This window comes from Myotis yumanensis, unplaced genomic scaffold (genome assembly GCF_028538775.1).
Source record: "Myotis yumanensis isolate MYYU_CA2020_CCGP unplaced genomic scaffold, mMyoYum1.0.hap1 SCAF_2, whole genome shotgun sequence".
In the NCBI taxonomy this organism is placed as follows: Eukaryota; Metazoa; Chordata; class Mammalia; order Chiroptera; family Vespertilionidae; genus Myotis; species Myotis yumanensis.
In genome coordinates, this window is record NW_027223753.1 from 85,311,000 (window position 1) to 85,338,531 (window position 27,532).

The 27,532-nt window shown below is 43.7% G+C and overlaps 1 protein-coding gene across 1 annotated transcript in view; it reads left to right on the forward strand.

Annotated features, from left to right (window-relative positions):
• Positions 1-713: 713 nt before the first annotated feature.
• The window catches only part of ELOVL2 (ELOVL fatty acid elongase 2), an 88,363-nt gene continuing 61,544 nt past the window's right edge, over positions 714-27,532 (forward strand). Inside the window, exon 1 of the mRNA XM_070405734.1 lies at positions 714-772. Within this exon, the coding sequence (XP_070261835.1) occupies positions 770-772 (3 nt within the window). The 5' untranslated portion in view covers positions 714-769. The remainder of the gene's footprint in view (positions 773-27,532) is intronic.

Sequence of the window (27,532 nt, forward strand, 5' to 3'; positions counted from 1 at the left end):
CTAAAATCCCATACTCTCTGTTCACAAATATGTGGTAAAATAACCATTGGCGGCATTAGCCCCTGGAATCTGGAGGTAAGCGTAGTGCCAGAAACGGAATCTCCTGCTCAGACTGACCCACTGCTGCCCTCATCCCTAAAGGAACCCGACTAATTCGTCTTTCTAAACCACCTACACCCGCAAATCTGCATGAGCAAGACCATTCTCCCTTGAACGTGAGCTTGAAAGCCACGGAGCCCAGCTAACAGCAGGACCAGTGCCCTGACGGTCTACATACCCGTCCTCCCACTGCTCCCCGCAGTCATCGCAGCCTCCCAGGGAGCGGAGACAGGGGCAGGCGGCGGCGGCTCCTCGCCCAGACTCTGAACGTGGAGCCCTCGAGCCTGAGCCCCGCGGGCGCCCGCTGAGCCTGCAAAGCACCGCCCGCCCGGCAGGGGGCGCCGCGGTCGAGCGGGAGAAGCCGGGCACCCGCGAAGGGGCGCGCGAGGCCAGCCCCGCCCCTCCCCAGCCCCCTCGCGAGGCGGCGGGCGAGGCCCCGGCCAGGGGAGGGGGCGGAGAGCGGCGGGCGCCCGAAACGGCCCTGCGGCTCGGAGCGCCGCGCTGGAGTGGCGCGAGCCCGAGGGGGCGGGGAGGCGCGGGGGCGGCGTGCGTGCGCTGGACGTGGGTGTGGGTGGGTAGGGAGCGCGGCGCCCGGGAGCGCGGGCAGAGGACGCTGGCTACCCTGGACAGCGCATCGGCCGCCGGGGTCGCTGCGCCGCCGCCGCGGATCATGGTGAGTGGGGCCGCGCGCCGCCGCCGCCGCCGCTCTTTCTTTCTTTCGCTCCCGGACGGACGCGCTGGGCGGGAAGGGGCCGAGCGGGTGGCCGTGCGGGAGCTGCGGGTTCGACCGCTGGAATCCGTCGCTGTCGGGGGGCCGGCGGGTCGCGGGCACTTGGTCCGGGTCCGCGGCCCCGTCCCGGCCCCTCGAGGCGCCCGCTCGCGTCAGCCCCCCGTGGGGTGCACGCGGCCGGCCGGCGCCCGGAATGCCCGACGAAACCGCCCTCTCCTCCCTCCGCACACGCTCCCGCAGCCATGCCCGCGGCCGCCCCCAGCCTCCCTCGCCCCGGCTTTCTCCCGCACACGCTCGCACCCTCCGCCCTCCGCTCCCGGCGTGGCGAACGGCGTTTCCCTCGCGCGGTGCCGACCCCGCGTCGGGAAATTCTGGGGTTTGGGCTCTAAACGGTTGGACTCGGGTCTCCCCGCGCCGTGCCCGCCGTCCCGGGGGTGTGTCAGCGCGCTGGCCCGCGCCTCCCTGGCTTTGCACGGCGGGGCCGGGCAGGTTTCCATTCGTGTGCCGGTGTGTTCTTTCAACAACTCTCCGCCCCGGTCCCCGGCCAGCGCGGGGCTCTGCTGGACAGGAGCTCCGCGCCTGGGGAGAGAGGAGGTGGTGGTGGGGCGCGGGGTGGGGGGATCGTGCCTGCCCGTGTCCCATGACCTGCCTGGAGGTTTTGGCGCCACAGCCTGGTTCTGTGGCTAGAAAAGATGAAGTGTGTGGTGCTGCGCTCCAACACCAGCCCCAGGCAAAATGGGGAGACCACGTTTGTCTCCGGTGGTCCGTATTTTATCTTGGCTTCTCTCCTCCCTCCCATATGGTTTCCTCGCCACTTCGGGGCTGGTAAAATATGCTCATCCGCTGTTCGTTCCCCACTCCAGCTGACACTAGTCAGTCCTAGATTGTTGCCCTCTCTACCCTTGCAGGTGCACACTATGTATCTGATTCTATCTGAAGCCTTTTTTCAGCCACTTTATCTAAAATGCCAGGCTTTCCCACCCCATTCACCACAGTTCATATTCCCCTGAACTGCTTCATTTTTTTCTTCATCTAATATTTAACTCACTATGGATTTTGTTTATCTTGTTGATTGAATATGTTCCCCACCAGAATGTAAGTTTCAGTTTGGCTGAGATTGTTGTCAGGTTCTCCACTGCTATATTTCTAGTAGCTGCAACAGTGCCTGGCACATAGTAAGTGCTCAATATATATATATTTTTAAATTAACCCAATAAAGCAGGATACTTTATGCAAATATGCAAATGGGAAGCAGCAATGCAACTATAAGGATTATCTCTACCCAACTGACACTTGATGAGAATCTCAAGTGAAGTTTGAGAGGAGGGACATTCGGAAAGAAGAGCGTGGATTTGGTGACCCTCAGTGATAGTATTGGGAGGGCCATCATTTATGCCTGGGTCTGTCAACTTCATGCTCTTGACACCTTGACCCCTCAGTGGACAAATCATTTTTCGGGCTAACTGTTCTCTCCTTCCAGGTCTGAACCTTTGTTTCAACTTATGAATTGTAATGAGTAAGGGAACAAGTCCAAGGACAACTCCCTAATTGGATGGAAGAGTTGTGGGAATTAATCTGAAAGAGCCAAAACTAAGGGCAAGCTCTTATAAGCTCTACTCTATACAGTCGTGATACTTCTCTGGAGATAAGCATTTCTCAGTAACTTTGAGTCTTCAGAGGAGCTATTTTTAAATCCAAGTCATCTCACTATTTTTTAAAAACACAGGGTCTAGGGTGAAAGTCATAAATCAGTGGGTCAGTTGAGAGAGATCCCTTTGGATTCATGTTCGACATGAACAATCTCACAATGTCTGTACTAAATAGTTTTACTCCAAAACAGATTCTTCCCTTGAAATTCCCTTTTGGTTTTCCATTTCCATAATGTAAATTGATGGCAATCTTTGTGTTAAGCCTATGGACGTGGGTGTTTTTATATATATATAATTTGAGCCAAACTGCTTGATAAAATTTATATGGGCAGGTTTCTGAAAATGGTATAATTATTGCCATCACTGTACAAGTGCAGCAGTTCTATGATTGCTGTTTAGTCAGATAGGTGGTAGAAATTACAGGTAAAAAGCAAAGGAAGAGAAGTTTGTATTTGAAATTAAAATCAACCAAACAAACATAAATTAAAAACACCTTATTTTTTTTAGTCCAATTTATATTTCTAGGAGATTTTGCTATGTTATGATTCCAGTCAAAGTATCAAGCCATTTTTTCTATTTCTTGAAAGTGTTGCATTTTCAAGGAATACAAAATCCATTTTAAAATTTTCCAGTTGGTTAAGCTTAATTTTTGCTTCTTCAACAAAATGTTGCAATTTAATCCGGTTTTCTCCAAAACATTTAAATCACAGTTTGGGAGCTTCAGATACTTTTATAGTTTGAAAGACATTGTTTAAAATTTAAGTGGGTCCATGTCATCTATCTAGTTATATACAGAAAACAGGGCCCTGTCGTCCAGGATTGTGTCCACAGTCATCTCCATTGTACCATCTAACTTGATGGGTCTGAGTTTTTAAGAGCAGATATTGATAAAGGGCAAGAAGTTGCTCTGGAAACTCTTATTTAGGCCCAGCATGGTGAAAATATGCCAACAACAGTAGCTTATCATAATTCTAAAGTTGCACATTTACACATTTGTATTTTTTCTTAAATCGAAATTTAGGACATCGCTGGTATATCACTGACTCTGACAATGAACCATTCTAATAAATTGTTAGTTTAAATACAACCATTTAAAAATCTAACAATTTAATCATTGCAGATGACAATGAACCATTCTAATAAATTGTTAGTTTAAATACAACCATTTAAAAATCTAACAATTTAATCATTGCAGAGTATAAATTGTTCTGGAATTGATGATGTGGCAATTTAGAGCTTCAGATTTGGGGTCAGTCATGAGTTTGAATCCCAAGGCCAACATTTAACTGTGACTTTGGGCAGATTAACTTCTTTAGGCCTCAGTTTTTTCTTTTATAAAAGAAGACTGCAATATTTCTAAGGTTATTGAGAGAAACAAATAAGATAATGCATTTTTAAAAAACATAATGCTGCCCTGGCTGGTTTGGCTCAGTGGATAGAGCGTTGGCCTGTGGACTGAAGGGTCCGGGATTTGATTCCAGTCAGGGGCACAGGTCTGGGTTGCGGGCTTGATAACCAGTGGAGGGCATGCAGGAGGCAGCCAATCTGTGATTTCTCTCATCATTGATGTTTCTCTCTCTCTCTCTCTCCCCCTCTCCATTCCTCTCTGAAATCAATAAAAATACATTTTTTTAAAAAGGAAAAGCAATTCAATGTTTTAAAAAAACGCTTCGAGTGCGCAGTAAATATTAACTATTATAATGTGTTCTTTTTCTCCCACATCTGTTTTCAGTTGGGAGACCTCAGAATGATGTCTGTGATTCACCCATAATTTCTCTTCCCTTATGTGATGCTGATACACATCTATATCAGCAGTGTCCAGTAGAAATAGAATGCAAGCCACATAGTAATTTTTAAATTTTTAGTAGTCACATTAAAACAGTGGTTCTCAACCTTCTGGCCCTTTAAATACAGTTCCTCATGTTGTGACCCAACCATAAAATTATTTTCGTTGCTACTTCGTAACTGTAATCTTGCTACTGTTATGAATCGTAATGTAAATATCTGATATGCAGGATGGTCTTAGGTTACCCCTGTGAAAGGGTCGTTCGACCACCAAAGGGGTCGTGACCCACAGGTTGAGAACCGCTGCATTAAAAAGTAAAAGGATATGAAATTGATTTTTAATACTTTTCGTTTAACTCAATTCATGCAAATATTATTTCAACATGTAATCAGTGTGAAAAATGTTAGCGAGGTATTTTTTATCTGAAATCTTCAAAATCTGGTGTATATTTATACTTACAGCACATTCAGTTCATGCTAGCCACAATTTCAAGTGCTCCATAGCCACATGTGGTGAGGAGCTACTGTATTGGACAAAACAGCTCTAATTTACCTCTTTCTTCACAGCTTTCAAATTTACCTCTTATCTGTTAGACCCTTTCCACTCGGGAGAACTCACTGCCACCCTAAACCTCGCATTACGAAAAGAAAGCTCATCTTTCAGACTCGCCTCTCTGTTCCCTTTTGCTGTTAGTAATTCCACCAGCTCTCAAGTCTACTGTGTCTGAAATCTGATTCTTACTCTTTTTTTTTCTTTTATGTTGTTTATTGTATAATATTCTCATATTTTTACCTGAAAATATCTTTAAATCTCTTCTCCTTTCCTCTCCAGCCCCCTCTCTACTATTCCTACCTTTTCTACAGGTTTCCTCTTTCGTGGTCTCTTTGTTTTTAACTTGTTTACTTGGTTATTTTTCCAAGGCTAGGTTCATCATTTTCATGTAGTAACTTAATGCTGGGGGGCTCTAGTCTCCTATTATGTTCAAAGATTCCCCCCTTCCCTTCTTGACAAATGTAGTTCTGTCCCTCTGAATCACTGGGCTCCACCTTCTCTCCACTCTTTCATCAGCCCCTTTTCATGTTGTCACAAATGCTTTCTATTTTATAGTTTATGTCTATGCTAAACACCTTTCCTTTATCAGATAGCTAAGAAATATAATTACTTTAACTGATAATCTGATGTTAAAATGATCCACCCAAATAAAGAAGCACAAAGGAAGGAAAAAAATAAACCGTGGAAAGGGGAAATGAAACTATTTGAACTTTATCTACTTTGAAGAAATAGAGTACCTGATTAATAATAATAATAGCAACAACCACAACAGTGATGACACTTGACATTTCCTCAGTGCTTTATAGGAAACAGCACTTTCTCTATACCTTGTAAACAGAGGCACAAAACAAAAGAATGGACCAAAAGTCAGGAAACCTGGTTTCTAGTCCTGGCTTTATTATTAACTAGGGGCCCAGTGCACCTTGAAAGGAACTGTCTGCGGCTGCGAGGCTGTGGTGGGCACAGGGGCGGATCTCAGCCTATCCTCCACACCCGGCCTGGCCCTTCCCTTGAAGCCCTCCAGCAGCCCCCACCGACACCACTGCTCCCACACGCTGATAGCACGGGCTCCACTCACACCTGCTGACAGTGTGGAGCAATTGGGGCCGGTGCTGTCAGCGGGTACGAGCACCCCCACTCACCTGCTCCACCATCCCACTGCGGCTTATGCCCACCATGTTCCGCACGTGCCCCCTGGTGGTCAGTACATGTCATAGCGACCGGTTGTTCGGGTGTTCCACCATTCGGTCTATTTGCTTATTAGGGTTTTATTTAGATAGACTAGCTCTACTCCCTTCAGTCACTTTGAGACACTTTATTCACCTGCAAAATGGGGTGTTTTTTGTTAAGATCATTTTGTCAATCAAATGGGGCTGACCATCACACTGGCTGGATCTTCCCTTAGAGAGCTGTACCACTGTCTTCTTAATTCATTCTTAATCAGACCTACCTTAACCACTCTATTTAAAACTATAACCTGCTCTCCCACATTCACACATGTCAGCTCTTACACAGCTCTCTTTTTTCCCCTCTGTAACACTTATAACCTGAATATGTACTCATTTACATAACACTTGGAATCTTCTAATAATTTACTTATTATGTGATCTTGTTTGTCCCTTCCTACCTGAATGACAACTCTGAGAAGACAGATTTTTGTTTGCATTGTTCAGTGACACATCTCTAGGCTGAACTTTCCCCTAGTCACAAAATACTGACTTCTGCGCATGGGCCACGAAGTTTCAATCGCACTGTAGATGCACGCCCGCACGTGGTATTTTGTGGAAGAGCCACGCTCAAGGGGCCAAAGAGCCACATGTGGCTTGCGAGCCGCAGTTTGCTGACCACTGCCCTAGGCAAAATAGCACTTAGAGGCTTTTTCACCTCCCTCTCTCCATAGGCTGGGAAATTGTCATTGCTATTCTTTTATATTTTTAAGAAAGGCATTATCTGCTTTCCTTTGGCCCTTTCTCTATTCAGATTCCTAAAAGGAAATGGCATGTATCACAGGTTTGTTTGTTTTTTAGGTTTATTGCCTGAAGTCTGCTTCAAACTCACCAGCACAGAGCAGTCTCACTGTTGTGTAAGCCCTGCTCTTCACTAAACAATAGTCTGGTTATTACATCAACCCCTTCAAGGTCCTGCTGCTGCTACTAAAGTGCTGCCATGTCCCTTTCGTAGATGAGGTTTACTATATCATCCTTTTCTTTTTACAGTTTTTAAAATCCTCACCTGAGGATATGTTTATTGTTTTTGTTTTTGTTTTTTTTTTTGAGAGAGAGAGAGAGAGAGAGAGAGAAGTAAACATTGATATGAGAGAGAAACATCCATCAGATGCCTTTTGTACATATGCTGACTCGGGATCAAACTCGCAACCTAGGTATGTGCCCTGACCGAGAATCAAAACTGCCACCTTTTTGGTGTACAGGACGACACTCAACCAACTGAACCATCCTGCCAGGGCTTCTTTTTAAAATTTAAAATGGAAATGGAAATGTCCCAGTTGTAATCTATTTCTGAAAATACTAATCTTATTGGTGCTCACTTTGGATAAGGTATGTAATAGTCATAAGTCCTTAGTACAAACTTTGGAATTAATTGTTTGCAGTATTTCTTTTGAAGGAAAGAATTACACTCTCTACATAGAATACCAGATTTTATAAGTGATACCAAGGAGACACGAACATACATACAGGGTGTTCCCCCGCCCCCCGCAAATGTATACACACACTTTGAATAATTATAAAAGCAGTGATTAAAATATATTTCATTTTCAAAATTGAGCTGTCAGCTGTTAAAGTGTGTATACATTCTTTTAGGACACCCTGTATATTGCCTCAGTAAACTTTTGATTAAATATACTCATTGATTTATTCATTCAACACATGCTCAATAACAAGTTATTGAGTGAATAGGCACTGTCAGTCAGCAGTAGCTGAGCCTTCAAGTCACTCAGGGCAGTAAACGTGCTATTGTGTGTGTGCCATTTTATCCAACATAAAAACTTAGTCTAATAAAGTGACTAATGATGCTATTACAAAAAAAAAAGCTGACACTAAACTCTTTTACTTCTTTATCATTCCAAGAATTGGTTAGGGCCAGACGGTGGTTGGTAATTAAAGAGCCAAAATCATTGGGATTGATAAAGCTGAGATCAAGGCTCTGTCTGTTGTGACACTGGAGTATTCAAAAGCTGTCAGTTCAGTGAGAGGAGAAAAGATCCAAACAGCTGTCTGAGAGGCAGCCTGGGCAGAAGGAGCATGAACTCAGGAATTAGACAGACATGTTTCAGCGCACATTCCCAGACAGGGAAGCCAGACCTACTGACTCAGGACCTCTGAGTGAGGGGCCTAGAAGTCTGCACGCCAGGAATCAAGTTCACACGAAGTTGGAATAGTGCTCAAGGGGCTCAAAGGAGTGAGGGACTACTTCCTGGCAAAAATGTTATTGTATGCTTCATGAAGCAGTTGGGATCAACGCTGAATCTGAATAGGTTGGATTTTGATATGAAGGAAAAGGGAGGGATGTAGAATTGAGCAGAACATTCCATTTAAGGAAATAAGTGGGTAAGGACCCAGAAAGCAATAGCAGATGTATTTGAGGAACAATATACTATGAGCAATATATAGACAAGGTCATGTTTTCACAGAGCCTGGTATAGATTAGGTGTTCAATAATACATTTCTGAAGGCTCTGGACCAACTGATAATTGTATGGATCAGTTAAATTTTGAAGAGTATTGCATCTGAAGCTAAGAAGTTTCTTCTAGATTTTGTAAACCAGATTTTTAAAATGGAGATTCAGATGATGAAAGTATCATTTAGGAAGATTAACCTGATTGCATAATATTTGGGGCTGGGAGATCCTGGATATGGAGATTATAGAGAAATGAACTAATATGTCAGTTCTTCTCACTTGTTTTCATGTTATCAACTTTTAAAAATGTATCCCTTTAACCACACACTCCTGGATTTAATTCTCTACTCCATTTATCTATAGAACTAGAGGCCTGATGCACAAAAATTCATGCACTCGGGAGGGGGGGTGTCCCTCAGCCCGGCCTGTGCCCCCTCACAGTCTGGGACCCCTCGGGGGATGTCCACCTGCTGGCTTTGGCTCGTTCCCTGGGGGATTGGGATAATCTGACAGTCAGACATCCCTTGGGCAGCCTGGGAGCCCTTGGGGTATGTCTGACTGACAGCTTAGACCCGCTCCCTAAGGGGAGAGGGCCTAAGCTGCAGTCGGACATCCTTAGCGCTGCTGAGGAGGCGAGAGAGGCTTCTGCCACCACCGCTGCATTCGCAGCCGTCAGCCCGGCTTGTGGCTGAGTGTAGCTCCCCCTGTGGGGAGTGCACTGACCACCAGGGGGAAGCTCCTGCGTTGAATGTCTGCCACCTGGTGGTCAGTGTGCATCATAGCGACAAATCATTTCCGGTCATTCTGCTGTTGGGGTCAATTTGCATATTACCCTTTTATTATATAGGATATGTATAAAGTGTAATAGAGAGTGGGTCAAATAAGAGAATATATATAAAGTCCCTCAATAAGCTAGCTGATATTAGAGTTAAAACTGGTGGCTATTACCCACAGAAACTTAATTATATCCATCTTTACAACTCAAATTTTTTTTTGTATGCCTGGAAGAGATACTTAACTAACTTGACTAATCTACATGTATTCACATTTTAAAAATTCTCATAATCCACTGACATGGATATTAGGTTTAGCATTCAGGATTTTTTTCTAGAGAGAATGAAAAGTGATAAAGATTTTATTCTCTGATTTTCTTTTTCTTTAAGTTGTATGAGTTCTGTTAATGAAAAAAAAAATTTAAATACAAAAATAAAAATACAAAAAAAAACCCAAACACAAAAAACCCTGTGCTTGTTTAAAAAGTTTCTCTTGCCCTGGCTGGGTGGCTCAGTTAATTGGAACGTTGTCCTGTACACCAAAAGGTTGTGGGTTCAATTCCTGATCAGGGCACATGCTCAGGTTGTGGGCTTGATCCACAGTAGAGGGCGTGCAGGAGGCAGCCTGTCAATGATTCTCTCTCATCGTTGATGTTTCTTTTTCCTTCTCCATTCCTCTCTAAAATTAATAAAAATCTATAATAAAAGTGTAATATGCTAATTAGACTGGACATCCTTCTGGATGACCTTCCAGATGAAGTCGTCGCTGCGAGGGAAGTCCAGGTCCCAGATGCCTACTGGTGGCCGGAGGGAAACCCGGGTTCCCGGGTGCCAGAGGGAAGCAAGTGCCAGCAGCCAGGGAAAGGAAGGCCTACTCCTGCATGAATTTCATGCATCAGGCTTCTAATTATATATATATATATATATATATATATATATATATATATATATATAATAATAATAAGTAAAACATATCCTTGGGTAAGGATTACAAAACAAGGTAAAAAGTTTTTCTTACTAAGTAGTTCTCACCTATAGATGTACTAATTGTAAAACAATGTATTTTGAAAATTGTTTCACAGATTTGAATCACAACTTTAGAACATCCCTAGAGCTTCACATAATCAGATCAAGCCTTAGCTGTTTGCCCAACTGTCTACATAGAATTGCCTATGTCTTGAGCTTATTTATAGCACTTAATCTGATGCCTTACCCTCTAAAAATTTACCCTGCAAGAAAACAGTTTTCTCACTCTCTGCCTTTCCCACTAGATCAGCATTATTTCAGTTGCTGAAACCCTAAGTAGAGTAGATGATTGGATTTGTATATTGTATTGAAAATAATGAGGAAAGTGAATACATATATGTACACTAGAGGCCCAGTGCACAAATTTGTGCATGGGTGGGGTCTCTCCCAGCTGATCGGGGCCATCTTGTCCAGTCCTGATTGGGGCCGGCTGGCTGGGGGGGAGGGACCGTGGGAGGTTGGCCAGCTGCGGGAGGTTGGCTGTAGGAATGCACTGACCACCAGGGGACAGCTCCTGCATTAAGCATCTGCCCTCTGGTGGTCAGTGTGTGTCATAGCTATCAGCCAGTCATCCAGTCATCTGGTCCTAACTGTCACTTAGGTTTTATATATATAGATAACTTCTTTTCCCACTTTTCCCCTGTCAGTTTGAAAGTAGTGAAAATTGATTAGAAATGTAAGTGTGTGGGTAAAACTGAAATAAGTGGTCAATATGAAACTTTACATGATATAGGAAAGGACACTGTTAAAAGAAGCTGAGATCAAGTGAAAAAGTAGAAGGCATGTTGAACATGTTGAGGGCAGTGAATAGACCAGCCAGCTGGTATGAAGGTGCTGCATGGAGGACTGTCCAACAAGACTGGACGAACCAAAGGGAGTGAAGTTTCTGAGTTTCTGGTGAAAGGCCATGATGCCTTCCAGTGTAAAAATTTGTCCTTCTAGTGGACATATGTATGGCTTGCCTCCCTATCAGTTCAAGTTCACATAAAGTAGAATAATTACACCTTCGACCTGTTCGGTGTGCACAATGGTTAAAGTGTTGGTCTGTGCACTGAAGGGTTGCAGTTCAAGTGCCAGTCAAGGGCACATACCTGGGTTGCAAGTTCAATCCCCAGCCCCTGTTGGGGCATGTGCATGAGGCAGTCAATCGATGTGTCTTTCTCACATCGATGTTTCTTTCTCCCTCCCTCCCTCCCTCCCTCCCTTCCTCCCTCCCTCCCTCCCTTCCTCCCTCCCTCCCTCCCTTCTTCCCTTCTTCCCTCTCTCCCCTCCCCCTTCTCCCTTTCACTCGTTCTAAAAAATTAATGGAAAAAGTATCCTCGGCTAAGGATTAACAAACAAAAAAAGAAAATAGAATTACATCTTCAATTTGTGAGCAACTTTAACTCACACAATGTATAATACTTCTAAATTTAGAGAACATTTTCACAGTATTATCTCAGTTGTATGTTATTTAGCCTGTTGCTTTTTTTAAATCTTTGTTTACTTGGTTATTATCTATCTCTCCCACTGCAACATAAGCTCTATAAGGGCAAGAATTTTGAATATCATATTTTCCACTGTAATTTCAACACTAGGATGGACCGGCACGTCATGGATACTTAAAGAATACTTGTTGGGTAAATGGACAGATGTGTAAATTAGCTTTCTCATGTTTGAGGAAACTGAGACTCAGAGATTATATTATCTACTAGTAGTCATACAACTAAGTGAATGGTGGATTGGGGATTCAGACCCACTTTATACCTATGTCTCTTGTCTTCTATCCCATTGCTTGCTTCATTATACCAATTGTCTTTCCTGATACCCTAGGCCCGTGGTCGGCAAACTGCGGCTTGCGAGCCACATGCGGCTCTTTGGCCCCTTGAGTGTGGCTCTTCCACAAAATACCACAAAATACCAGGTGCAGGCGTGCACGTACAGTGTGATTGAAACTTTGTGGCCCATGCGCAGAAGTTGGTATTTTGTGGAAGATCCACACTCAATGGGTCAAAGAGCCGCATGTGGCTCGCGAGCCGCAGTTTGCCAACCACTGCCCTAGGCATTTGCAGCAAGACTGAAAAAAACAAACCATAAAAAGTGACCATATCAAAATTTAAAATTTTGAGATGACGGAAGACACCATAGGTGGAAATTTAAAAAAAAAAGGCAGCAGACTAAAAGAAGGTATTTGCAATCTATATAGCAATATAGGTTGTTATATATACAAATAACTTTTAAAATCAATAAACAGAAGACAGGCAATCCATTAGAAACGTGGATAAGAGTTATTAAATGGCAGCTCACTGAAGAGGAAATCTGCACAGCCAATAAACATTCTACAGACATGGACCACTGCAGTAGTAATAAGGAACTGCAAATCAAAACCATCCCACACCCATGAACTTGGCAAAATTTAAAATTCTGACAGAGAATCCCATGAAAATTTTAGAGCAATATGGTAGTTTTTACTAAAATTAAAAGTATATTTCTCAAACAACATAGCAATTTCACAACGAGCTTTATTCCCAGAGAAATTCTCACTTATAAACTCAAGGAGATTAGTATAAAAGCAACATTTTTCGTAATAGCAAAAAACTGGAGCAACCTAAAATATCCGTAAGGAAATAGATATATAACAATATACTCCATAACATGATGGGGTATGATACAGCAGTTACAGTAAATGAACTAGTAACAACATGATAGGTCAAGCTGCAGAAAGATAAGTATGATGTAATTTATATACCGGTATATGTGTACACATGTACAAAACAGTGCTGTTTTTGTTGTGAATGTAGATGTATAAAAATCTGGACAGGAGGGCTTGACATCAAATTTATTATAATAGTTATATCTGATGAGGGAACATGGGACACAGGATTAGGGAGATAGAAAAAGGGAATGACAAGTTTATCAGTTAGATTTTATTTCTCAGTTACCAGCACCTAGTAGGTATATTCAAAGATATTTATGGAATTAATATTAAAATATTTGAAACAAATATGACCCAATTTTAACATGTGTGATATATTTATTCTCTATATTTTTATGCCTTTACGTTTTTTCCCAAGTTAAGATAGGTTTAGATTTGGGATCTGCATTAGAGTCTCAGGTCAGAGATCTGGTAGGTGTAGCCCATGAAGGACAGACGAGCCATAGGGCAGGAGGGCCTTCTACTGTTTTCTTCACCCCTAATCCCTTCTTCTTGGTTAACATTTGAAAGGCCTTATGAGGTCAGGCTGAGCATCCTGCAGTTTTAGAGAACTAAAGGACAATGTAGAAGGACGTGTTTGCCATTCTCAACATCAGTTAAAGGAATAAGGATATTTTCCCATGTGTGAAAGCAGCATAGCAAATACTAACAATAATAGCAGTTAGCAACGTTTAATAACACTTACTGAATTCTTAGTACGTCCCAGGTACTGTTGTAAGAACCTTTCCTGTATTCACGGATCCTCCCTGCAACCTTTGGAGTTGGTACTGTCATTTCCTTTTTGCAGAAAGGGAAACTGAGGCAAGTTGGGAAAAGAAGTATAAAAGGAAAGTATTTTTACTCAAATTATATACCATAAATATTTGTGTTTCCTAATCAAACTTCAGTTATGAAAAGCTTCTGAACCCACTGCATGTCCTATACTCTCACTTTTCTTTCTCTAGTCCCTCGTTTACCCAGTGTTGTCTTTGAAAATATTTATGTCGAATATCTTTTGGATCCATTTCCAGTGTTACACCTCAAACTGGAAATTTGCTACTCTCCTTTTTACACCACTGCTGATTAAAAAAAAAATCACTGTTGAGACAAGCACTGATTAAAGAAAAGATAATGTATACTGTCGCCTCTCTTGAAATTTTCCAAGTATGATGGCAGTGGGAGCTATAAGGATACGGTGATATGCCACTGAATTGGAATTTAAAAATGCAGGACACTGAATGAATGTCTAGTAAGTTTCTACTTAGTGTACAGGCCTGTCTTAGATGCTTTTCCAAACATGACATCATTTAATCTTCACAATATTGTGAAGTCAGGATGATTTTTCTCCTTTTATAGAAAACTAGAGGCCTGGTGCACAAAATTTGTGCACGGGGGAGGGGGTGTTCCTCAGCCTGGCCTGTGCCTTCTCACAATTCGGGACCCCTCAGGTAGAGTCCCTAGGCCTGGCTGGTGATCACGGCCTATCGGGACTTTCCTTCCCCTGGCTACTGGCAGCTTGCCCTGCCCCTGCCACTGTTTGCCATCTGTACAACACTGCCCTCCTCTCTCCAGCCACTGGTTGCCTCCCTCTCTGGGCAACATGCGTGGGGTGCGATCGCTTGGCTGGCCTGGGCCTCCCACTGCGGGGCGATTGCTGGCCAGCCCCACACACCCACCACAGCGTCACTGGCCGGTGGCCTGGGCCTCCCTCTGTGGGGCGATCTAGTGTGATGACAGGGCCCCCCGACCAATTGCATCGTATCTGCCTTGGGTGGCCTGGTGCCAGTGCATGTCATAGCATGGTCATCCAGAAGGTCGTCTGGGGGGTCATTCTGCTGTTCGGTCATTTGGTTGATTTGCATATTATGCTTTTATTTTTATAGATGGCGATGTTATGCCGCTATTTAGTGTCAGAGCCAAGACTAGCACCCTTGTGAAACTTCCATTATTTGCAGCTACTTAGTGTCAGGGCAAAGACCAGAATCCTTGTGAAACTACCGTTATTTGCAACAAACCACACCGAATGCCATGCTACCTGTTTTAGCAATAGCCTTAAGTGACCACCTCCCCCCACACAAGACACAGGATTGGCTAAAAATAATCACTGTCCGAGTGGCAGGATGATACAGCCTTCCTCTAAGCCAGTGGTTCTCAACCTTGGCTGCCCATTAGAATCACCTGGGAATCTTTAAAAAATCCTGATTTCTAGGCCTCATTCCAGGATTTTTTGAGGATTCCCAGGGCGGGCCGGCAGATCGCTGCTGCCCCACCCGGCCGCCCCGGGTCGGGTCACACACGGGACGCCCAGTCAGGCCGGCGGATTGCTGCTGCCCCACCCGGCCGCCCAAGGTCGGGTCGCACATGGACGCCCAGGTGGGCCGGGTTGCAGATAGCAGGCCTGGATGGCGGCAGGGCAGGCGGGATGGCACTGACCTGCCCTGCCTGCAGTATGCAAATTAGCCGCCATTTTTGTTGGCGGTTAATTTGCATATCATGCTGATTAGCCAATGGGAGGTGTAGCAAAGGTTTGGTCAATTACCATGTTTGTCTATTATTAGATAGGCTATGAATGAGGTGATGTGATATCTATCTTTCTCCGACTGGCTTATTTCACTTAGCATAATGCTCTCCAGTTCCATCCATGCTATTGCAAATGGTAAGAATTCCTTCTTTTTTACAGCAGCATAGTATTCCATTGTGTAGATGTACCACAGTTTTTAATCCACTTATCTGCGATCAGCACTTAGGCAGTTTCTAGATCTTAGCTATTGTAAATTGTGCTGCTATGAACATAGGGGTGCATATATCCTTTCTGATTAGTATTTCTGGTATCTTGGGATATATTCCTAGAAGTGGGATCACTGGGTCAAATGGGAGTTCCATTTTTAACTTTTTGAGGAAACTTTATATTGTTTTCCACAGTGCTTGCACCAGTCTGCATTCCCACCAGGAGTGCATGAGGGTTCCTTTTTCTCCACATCCTCTCCAGCACTTGTCGTTTGTTGATTTGTTGATGATAGCCATTCTGACAAATGTGAGATGGTATAGCATTGTTGTTTTTTAAATAGTTCTTTACCTTCACTTCTTTATCTACATACATATATTTTCCACCCCAACCATAGCCTAAAATGGTTGCCCATACGCAATTTCATAAGGACCCAATTGAATCCCACTTTGAGGAGCCCTTATCCTGAGCAGGGCAACAGGTAAAACTTGATCCCAATGGAGATGAGTTTCTTGACATAGTTTGGTTATATTTTTCTTCAAGGTGTGATTCATCTTCTCTACCTTCCCAGAAGCCGGAGGTCTCCATGCCATATGGAGTCTCCACTTGATTCCTAAAAATTTCCTAACCTTGTGTATAATTTCTGAAACAAAAGTAGGTCTGTTATAGCTCTGGATGCTGCCAGGTAGGCCAAAGATGGAATCATTTCCTTCAGAAATGCTTTCACTACCTCGAGGATTTCTCAGTTCTAGTAGGATAGGCTTGTCCCCATCCTGAACAGGCATCAACAAAGACTAGCAAATATTTCCACCTTCGGACCCTTCATTGGGGTAAAGTCTGTTTGCCAGTCCTCAAACAGGCATTGTCCTTGGTATTGTTCCACTTCTTTCTTTTTTTTAAAGTTTTGTTTTATTGCTTAAAGTATTACAAAGAGTATTACATATGTCTCCTTCCCCCCCCCCCCCTTGACATTCCTCAGGCCTCCCCATACCCCCCAGTGTCTTATGTTCATTGGTTATGCTTATATGCATGCATACAAGTCCTTCGGTTGATCTCTTACCCCGTCCCCTCCTGCTCCCCAACCCTCCCCAGCCTTCCTGCTGTAGTTTGACAGTCTGTTCAATGCTGCTCTGCCTCTGTATCTATTTTTGTTCATCAGTTTATAATGGTCTTTATTATCCATAAATGAGTGAGATCATGTGGTGTTTTTCTTTCATTGACTGGCTTATTTCACTTAGCATAATGCTCTTCAGTTCCACCCATGCTGTTGCAAATGGTAAGAATTCCTTCTTTTTTACCGCAGTGTAGTATTCCATTGTGTAAATGTACCACAGTTTTCTAATCCATTCATCTGCTGATGGGCACTTAGACTGTTTCCAGATCTTCGCTATGGTAAATTGTGCTGCTATAAACATAGGGATGCATATATCCTTTCTGATTAGTGTTTCTGGTTTCTTGGGATATATTCCTAGAAGTGGGATCACAGGGTCAAATGGGAGTTCCATTTTTAACTTTTTGAGGAAACTCCATACTGTCTTCCATAGTGGCTGCACCAGTCTGTATTCCCACCAGCAGTGCACGAGTGTTCCCCTTTCTCCACATCCTCTCCAGCACTTGTCGTTTGTTGATTTGTTGATGATAGCCATTCTGACAGGTGTGAGATGGTACCTCATTGTTGTTTTGATTTGCATCTCTCGGATGATTAGCGACTTGGAGCATGTTTTTATAAGTCTCTTGGCTTTCTGAATGTCCTCTTTTGAAAAGTGTCTTTTTAGGTCCTTTGCCCATTTTTTGATTGGATTGTTTTGTTAAGTTGTATGAGTTCCCTATAAATGTTGGAGATTAAACCCTTATCGGTGATAACATTGGCGAATATGTTCTCCCATGCAGTGGGCTTTCTTGTTGTTTTGTTGATGGTTTCTTTAGCTGTGCAGAAGCTTTTTATTTTGATGTAGTCCCATTTGTTTATTTTCGCTTTAGTTTCTAATGCCCTAGGAGCTGTATCAGTGAAGAAATTGCTTCGGCATATGTCTGAGATTTTGTTGCCTTTGGATTCCTCTTGTATGTTTATGGTTTCCCATCTTACATTTAAGTCCTTTATCCATTTTGAGTTTATTTTTGTGTATGGTGTAAGTTGGTGGTCTAGTTTCATTTTTTTTGCATGTATCTGTCCAATTTTCTCAACACCATTTATTGAAGAGGCTGTCTTGACTCCATTGTATGTTCTTGCCTCCTTTGTCAAATATTAATTGAGCATATTGGTTCGGGTCGATTTCTGGATTCTCTATTCTATTCCATTGATCTATATGTCTGTTTTTGTGCCAGTACCAGGCAGTTTTGAGAACCGTGGCTTTGTAATACAGCTTGATATCAGGTATTGAGATCCCACCTACTTTGTTCTTTCTCAAGATCGCTGCAGCTATTCGGGGTCTTTTTTTTATTCCAGATGAATTTTTGGAGAGTTCATTCTAGGTCTGTGAAATATGCTGTTGGTATTTTAATGGGAAGTGCGTTGAATTTATAGATTGCTTTGGGTAGTATGGACATTTTAATGATGTTGATTCTACCAATCCATGAACATGGTATGTCTTCCATCTGTTTATGTCTTCCTCTATCTCTTTTTTCAACGTCCTGTAGTTTTCTGAGTAGAGGTCTTTTACCTCTTTAGTTAGGTTTATTCCTAGGTATCTTAATTTTTTTGGTGTGATGGTAAATGGGATTGCTTTTTTAGTCTCTGTTTCTGTAAGTTCACTATTGGTGTATAAAAATGCCATAGATTTCTTGGCATTGATTTTGTATCCTGCTACATTGCTGAATTCTTTTATTAAGTCTAATAGTTTTTTGATGGAGTCTTTAGGGTTTTTTATGTACAATATCATGTCATTTGCAAATAAGGACAGTTTTACTTCTTCTTTTCCAATTTGGATGCCTTTTATTTCTTCTTCTTGTCTAACTGCAATGGCTAATACTTCCAGGACTATGTTGAACAGGAGTGGTGAGAGTGGGCATCCCTGTCTTGTTCCTGTTCTTAAGGAAAATGGTTTTAGTTTTTGCCCATTGAGTATGATGTTGGCTGTGGGTTTGTCATATATGGCTTTTATTATGTTGAGGTATGATCCCTCTATTCCCACCTTGCTGAGAGTTTTTATCAAAAAATGGGTGTTGGATTTTGTCAAATGCTTTTTCTGCATCTATTGATATGACTATGTGGTGTTTTTCTCTCAATTTGTTTATGTGATATATCATGTTTATTGATTTGTGGATATTGTACCATCCTTGCATCCCTGGGATAAATCCTACTTGGTCATGGTGTATGATCTTTCTGATGTACTGTTGGATCCGATTTGCTAAGATTTTGTTGAGGATTTTGGCATCTATGTTCATGAGGGATATTGGCCTGTAATTCTCTTTCATTGTGTTGTTTTTATCTGGTTTTGATATGAGGGTGATGCTGGCTTCATAGAATGAGCTTGGAAGTGTTCCTTCCTCTTGAATTTTTTGGAATAGTCTGAGGAGGATAGGGTTTTTTTAAAAATATATACTTTATTGAATTTTTACAGAGAGGAAGGGAGAGGGATAGAGAATTAGAAACATCGATGAGAGAGAAACATCGATGAGAGAGAAACATCGATCAGCTGCCTCCTGCATACCCCCCACTGGGGATGTGCCTGCAACCAAGGTTCATGCCCTTGACAGGAATCGAATCTGGGACCCTTGAGTCTGTAGGCCGATGCTCTATCCACTGAGCCAAACCAGTTAGGGCAGGAGGATAGGTTTTAGTTCTTCCTTGAATGTTTGGTAAAACTCCCCTGTGAAGCCGTCTGGCCCTGTGCTTTTGTTTGCTGGAAGCTTTTCGATGACTGCTTCAATTTCTTCCATAGTTATTGGCCTATTGAGATTGTAGATTCTTCCTGATTGAGTTTTGGAAGGTTTTATTTTTCTAGGAATATGTCCATTTCCTCCAGGTTGTCTAGTTTGTTGGAGTAGAGTTGCTCATAGTATTTTTTAATAATCATTTGTATTTCTGTGGGGTCTGTTGTTATTTCACCTCTTTCATTTCTGATTTTGTTTATTTGGGTCTTCTCTCTTTGCTTCTTGGTGAGCCTGGCTAGAGGTTCATCAATCTTGTTTATCCTTTCAAAGAACCAGCTCTTGGTTTCATCACTTCTTTCTTTTGATGGGGTACTGTGTTGGGGTTGTTGGCACATAACACATCTCCCTATTACTTTTTGTATGGCTTTAGAAATTATAGGAAATAACCACCTGTAATATGGTGGTTAATAATTTCCTTTGATAATGAGTGGCCTCATGGAAATGCTTCCAGATTGGCTCTACTAAATATTCAGGAAGTACTATAACTCCTTTCTTATTCTTTCTCTATTCACCATTGGGATTTTCTTCACCAAAAACCCCCGCTCTTAGCTTTCTCTAAGTCTGCAGTCGAATATTCAGGGTCAAATTGTGACAAGTCTAGAAGAGGTACCAAAGGCATTATAAATGTTCCTTTAGCCCCCTCTTTCACTGCTCAATCAGCCAGATTGTTTCCTTTAGCCACTTTAGTGTCCTCTTTCTGATGCCGGGGAAGTACGTAGCTGCCACCTGTAAAGGTACCTGGACAGCTTCTAATAAGTTTAAAATACCTGCTGCATGCTTAATTTCCTTCTCATTGGAGGTTAATAGTCCTCTTTCCTTCCAAAGGGAACCATGTCCATGCAAAATTAGGAAAGCATACCTCGAGTCGGTATATATATTCCCTCTCTTGGTGCAACAGTTCTAGTGCCCTCACCAGTGCAGTCAGTTCAGCTTTCTCAGCAGAAGTTACTGTTGGTAAGGCCTTGGCCTCTGCTATTCCTTCAAGAGTCACAACCTCATATCCAGCCTTATGTTTATTTTGTCCATATAACTGCTTCCATCTGCATATAGTCTGCCTCTTCTAGAGGCTGGTCCTGTAAATCATTTCTTCTACAATTATTTCAGCACAGTCGTGCATTAACGCGGCCGAGTCAGGAGAATGGAAGCAGGATTTCACTTACAGTTTTGAGGGAGACATTGTGATTGCTGAGAACTGCTTGGTACCGCCATTCTTCCAGCAGTGAGCCACAAATTGCCTTTTTGCTCTAGCAGGGTCAACCCTTGGTGGGGTGCATACATGGCGATTGGCTGCCCCAAGGAAAACTCTCCAGCTTCCTGTAAAAGCTCGCAGGCGGCTGCCACAGCTCTCAAGCAGGCTGGCCACCCCTGGACAGGGGGATCCGGTTTCTTTGACAAGTATGGGATGGGTTGTGGAATGTCACTAAGCCTGTGGTGAGGACTCCGAGGGCAACATCCTGCCTTTCATGAATCATCTGGCGTATTCCTTCTAGGGTCTCTTTCCACAAGGGATACTGCCTCTTATTGGGAGTCCCTGCCTCTGACTTTAACAGGGGAGGTTTGTTTAGCCCTCCATGGCTTTATTGTTCTGCTTAGGGACTTCTTTCTTCCGTCCCTCAAGGATGAACCTCTTATAATGTTCTAAGAGAGGAAGGCCATTCTCATTAGGGTCCCAGTTGGGCTCAGCTAATGATATTGCCTTAATAGGGTCAGGAGCCCCATCTGGATTTTCTTGGTGCAGTCTCCGAGCCTTTTCATTTGCCTTATCCAATACCAACTTCCACTCATTCCCCCATAAGCAAAATATTCAGGAAGGTTTGTGTATCGTCCCATTTAGGATGGCGGGCGGCAAAAATTGATGCAACCAAGTCAGTCATTTTAGTAGAATCATCCCTATAAGACTTGTGATTTCCAGTTTAACAGATCTCATATAGAAAGTAATATCCTGCAGGCCGGCCCTCTAGCCTCCTCCATTGGAAGTCTTCGCAGAGGGTTTTGCCCTGTCCAGTAGGGGCTTGTCCTCCGCCGAATTTGGTTCCCTGGTGGGTTTAGGACAGAGAGATCAGTTCAGGCTCACCTCCTCTGGCTCTCGTAGCTGAGTAAGGAAGAAGACCTCCCCCCCACCAGGGCTGGAGGGGCTGTGGGAACCCTGACCATGCTCACAGTAGTCATAACATCCAGATCTTCCTGGTCCCTGTCTTCTGGGCTTCTGCTCTCTACCACAGGTACATTCCCTTTTCTCTAGACCATTAATCTATTTCCTTTTAATCCTGCATCTTGATTATGTAAAGTCATTAAAGCTTTCACATAAGGTATTTCATCCTATTTCCCTAATGTTTGACCAAACAACTCTGATTGAGTAGAGTAGAGTAGAGTAGAGTATAGTATAGTAATTTAAAGAGCCATTCAGCGGCTAGCGCTTTCCTGAGTCCAGATTATACATAAACCAAGCAGTATGACAGTAACCATCACTCTTGGCTTGCCTGGTGTTTGAACTTGTTTCTGAATCTTTGCAAGTTCTTTCCTAGAGCAGACTGGAATTTCTAGAATATCCATTTTAATGAAAAATATATGTATCCAAATAGAACATAGTTATCATTATTTTATTGGGCAAAACTTCCCATGTGATTTCAAGCATATTAAATAAGCCTAATTAGTTTTTTTTTAAAAAAACCACTTCTCTTTTTTAAGGAGAAAGAACAAATCTTTAAGGTATTCCAGGCCCCCATTGGAATACTTCAAAGTTATTTCTTGGTTTTAAAAAGTCTCTTAAAATTTAAACTTTGGGAAGGTTGCCAAACTTAACCAAAAGATCATAACATAAACTTATTATAAAGCTGGGTAAAACAAACACATATTTTATGGCAATGACTTTAAAAGATGTCAATAAAACTTAAACTGGTTTTAATATTAATATTTTGTGCAGACCACAGGATCCTGCTTATTAATCTATGTAAGTATTTAATTTCTTTAGGCCAATAAAATATTACACCCTACTCATACCATCTGGAGGCAGAAAACACACCACATATGGTAAAAATCATTTTCTTTTTAGTCATAGTTTTATAAGCCAAAACTTGCCCGAAAGGGCTATTTCCCGGAATGGAAGCTCTCCCCCCCATCCTACCTGATGGAGCTCTGTGAGATCACACAAACCAAACCAGAAGGGACCTTAATTCCTGCTGACTGACCTAAGTCATAACCCGGGACTGTAATCCTGAACCAGAAAGCACAGCAATTCAATTGAAAGTGACGGCAGCCCGGCCAGTGTGGCTCACATGGTTGAGCAGTGTCCCATGCACCAGGAGGTCACCCATTTGATTCCTGGCCAGGACACATGCCCTGGTTGCCAGCTCAACCCCCCTCTTGTGGGAGGCAGTCGATTGGTGTTTCTCCTGATCAATCTTTCTGTCTTTCTCTCCCTTTCCTTTCCTCTCTGAAATCAATAAAAACATCGTTTTTTGAAAGTGAAGGGTTGGGGAGAGTTCCCAAATGAAATCACTTGGCAGATGCTGGGGAGTCTCCAAATCCACACTCCAGGGCCCCCCAGTCCAGGCAACCAATGGGACTCTCTGCCAAACTTACTGGAGAGTCCTGAAGCTATCCCACCAGAGTTGCCAGAATATGAAACGAGAAAAGTTGGCATTCAGGGTACCTGTCACTACCAGAACCAATAAGTAGAGACAAGAACTGAATCTTTATGGGCACTTTATTCAGATGGCGGAGATCTAAGAAGATGGTGGGTTATGTGCTCTAAGGACAGTCTTACATCTTATCTCAAGCCAACCATTTTTATAAGGAGAAGAAGAGTAGGTAAAGAATTTGGAATTCAGGGAAATAGGATAATCAGATAAAAGCTGCAGTCCGGCAATTTTCCTAGCATCCCTTTATCTGCATCCTGGTTAGCGGACGTTCTCTCCCTGGAGCACAATGGCTCAGATACCATTTAAAAAAAAATTTTTTTTTTTATTGATTTTAGAGAAAGGGAGAGGGAGAGGGAGGAAGGGAGAGAGAAGCACATCAGCTTCCTCCTTCATGCCCCCTACTGGGGATCACGTCCACAACCAGGTGCATGTGCCGGATCAGGAATCAAACCAGTGACCTTTTGGTGCATGGGACAGTGTTCAACCAACTGAGCCACACCAACCAAGGGCTCAGATACCATTTTGATCATTTCCAGTCTTCCTGGGACAGACACAAAGGTTCCTGGAATAATAACTTTCTAAATGCATTAATTACCAAGCCTATCCTATATAATAAAAGGCTAATATGCAAATCAACCGAATGGCAGGATGACTGGTCTCTATGAAGTGCACTGACCACCAGGGGGCAGGCGCTCAACACAGGAGCTGCTCCCTGGTGGTCAGTGCGCTCTAAGGAGCAGTGAGCCCGGCTTCTGGCTAAGCGAGCACCACTGAACCAGAAGCTGGGCTCACAGCTGGTGAGCACAGCAGTGTTGGCGGGCGCCTCTCCTGCCTCTGCTGCAGATGGGCGGTAAGGAGCGAGGGGTCCTGAACTGTGAGAGGCCCGGATTGCGAGAGTGATGTCTAACTGCCAGCTTAGAATAAATAATCTAAGCTGGCAGGCGGACATCCTCCGAGGGGTCCCAGACTGCAAGAGGGCACAGGCAGGGCTGAGGGACACTCCCCCTACCCCATGCACAAATCTCATGCACCAGGCCTCTAGTTAATTATAAATAAAGCTAAAAAATTTTAACTTCTTGAATTCCCCATCAATTCTTCTTTTACATTGGTGGGTACAGGATTGTTAATAATTAACATTTGCAGCATATAAGATGGTATATGAGCAACAACAATGTGGTCTCATGCTCTGGTGCCTGCAATGTGCCTTCAAGAGATCTGGAAAAGATTACTCTGACATTGCAAAGGTATGTTATCTTAGATGCACAAAGACAATAGACAATTCCAAAATTAAAGATTGACCTTTATCAAGGAAGCTATAGGCCTAGGACATAACTATCCACCGTGACCATCGCTTAGTGAAGAATTTTTACATTCAGACCACTCTGTGTGGTTACTTTGGACTCTGGGTTTGTAAGCCTGCCATGTGGGCCCCTCCTGAGCTTGTCAGATGTAGTATGTGGTCCCCTTTTTTGTCCACTAGACTACAGCATGTAAACTGTCAATAAATCCTATTACTTCTTCAATTTTTCATAAGCTGAGTACATATAGAGGCTTTTGTATGAGTGAAGAGTACGGCTAATGACAAAATTTCATATTAATCCAGTGATCATGCTGGGATCACATAAATAACAGTATATTTTACCTAGTTTGTATATTTATTTTACTGATTCTAAAACATAGTTGAGCATCCTGAGCATATTAATGTCATATTTATAATACTTGTCTTATAAAAATCTTTGTTTCTAGGTAAATGACAAGTCAACAGCAGTTAAATCAGTCATTATAAGAAGAGAGCTTGTCGTCCCCATCCCCCTCCCCCCCCCCCCCCGCCACCCCCCGTAAATGAGGTTCTAAGCCACAAAACTTGTTTCAGAGTCAAGATGCACCTGAGTTTCTTAATTTACATTCTGGTGCTTTCAGCCCTACTATGATGATTAGTGACTTGGTAGTGAAGCAGTAATCTTTACAGTGGCTAAATGTACTGGCATTCCCTTCAAGAGATTCCAGGAAATTGGGAAAGTCCATTTTGGTTAAATAGGGTTTTTAATTAATATACAGAGCGGGGCAAAAGTAGGTTTACAGTTTGTATGGAAAAGAATACAGTAATCTACACTAATAAAAGAGAAACATGGTAATTAGCGTACAACCGCTACCCTTCCCATTGGCTAATCAGCATATCTTTATGCAAATTAACTGTCAGCCAAGATGGCGGCTGGCAGCCATGCACTGAAGCGAACAGGGAGGCTTGCTTGCTCCATTGACTGCGGACTCCAACGTTCTCCGCCTGACTTGCCGGCCTCTCAGCTGCAACTCTAAGCAACTATGTTGCAAATATAGAAGCTAAACAAAACCCTGGAAACCGGCTTTCAGTCAGCCTGGATTCAGCCAGCTGGACTGCAACATTGTATCAAATACAGAAGGTAAACAAAAGGCCAGAAACCTGCTTTCAGCAGCGAGGCCTCAGAGCTAAAGCTGGAAAAAAAACAGAATAAAAAAAAAAAAAAGAAAAAAAGGAGCAGTTGGGAGCTTCAGTCACCCACCAGCCGGAAAACGGCCCTCAGCCCCTCAGCCAGCCTGGCCAGGCACCTCAGTGGGGACCTCCACCCTGATCCAGGACACCCTTCAGGGCAAACCAGCCAGCCCCCACCCATGCACCAGGCCTCTATTCTATATAGTAAAAGGGTAATATGCCTCCTGGCACCGAGGTCAGCGGAGCAGCGAGGCCTCCCTGCACCGGGATCAGCATGACAGGGGGCAGCGCCCAAACCCCTTGATCGCCCTGCGGCTCTGTGTGTGACAGGGGGCGGGGCCACAACCTCCCTATCCGCCCTGATCTGTTCATGACAGGGAAAGGTGCCCCAACCCCCTGATCAGCCCTGCTCTGTGCCTGATAGGGGGGAGCTCCCCAATCCCCTGATTGGCCCTGCTCTGTATGTGACAGAGTGCAGCGCCCCAACCCCCACCCCCCACCCCCGACACACACACACACGGGCCCTGCTCTTTGTGTGACAGGGTAGAGCCATAACCTCCCCATCGGCCCTGCCCTGAGGGTGACAGCAGCGGTGCCCCAAACCCCTGATCAGCCCTGCTCTGTGGGTGACAGGGGGCGGCGCCCCAAGCCCCTGATCCATCCTGCTCTTTGTGTGACAAGGGTCAGTGCCCCAACTCCCCATCGGCCCTACTCTGTGCATGACAGGGGGGAGCTCCCCAACCCCCTGATCGGCCCTGCTCTGTGCGTGACAGGGGGTGGCACTGCAACCTCCCCATCAACCCTGCCTTGAGTGTGACAGGGGGCGGTGCCCCAACCCCTCAATCGGCCATACCCTGAGTGTAACTGAGGGTGGCATCGCAACCTCCCGATCCGCCCTGCTCTGTGCATGACAGGGGGCGGCGCCCCAACTCCCCAATCAGCCCTGCTCTGAGCCTGACCAGGGGCTGCACCTAGGGATTGGGCGTGCCCTCTGCCACCTGGGAGCAGGCCTAAGCCAGCAGGTCGTTATCTCCCAAGGGGTCCCAGAACGCGAGAGGTACAGGCCGGGCTGGGGGACCCCCCCTCTCCCCCGAGTGCACAAATTTTTGTGCACCAGGCCTCTAGTCTATAATAAAAGCATAATATGCTAATTAGACCGGACTACTTTCCAGATGAAGACTGGGCTGTGAGGGAAGCCCAGGTCCCAGGTGCCGGGGGATGGAAGACCTACTTTTGCACGGATTTTGTGCATCGGGCCTCTAGTTTATAAATAATAACACAAGAATAAACTCTGTCTTGCATACTCATAGATGTAAAGCTACTTCTGCCCCCCATATAATACTGAGTTTCTTTTCAGTCATCCTGCTAAGGGCACGCAAGCTACCCATATGGGTGTGACATGAATATGTTTTATTCTAAAAGCTAAAATAACCATCGTTGTCATCGAGTTATATAGCTTTCTCTGTGAATATGTTTAAGTGACTCCTGAATTAGAGTATTTCAGAGGCTAAAGGAATAGCAAGCTGGAATGAACAAGAAGGTGAAAATCAGACTGATCCTCACTCCAGTCCTTCAAAGGGAAGAGTTAGGGAAAGTAGTGAATGAAAAGAATATAATTTATCATTGTAAGGTTTTCCCCTCTGATTTTTACCAGCTGCTACCTAATAAGTCTCTTGGTGGACTTAAGAGTTGTATACTAATGAGACAATGGACATAAAGAAATACTAATAAAGAGCTTCCATTTCCCCACAATTCCTAGTTTGTCTAGTGAAACAAAGGAGGCTCTCTATTTAAGAATCAGTTTCTTGGTGGTTGTCCCAGAGATCTGTAATATAACACTTCTTTCCCAAGTTCAGGATTAATGTATGAGTTGCCTTGTCCCTCCTGTTACAGCCAAG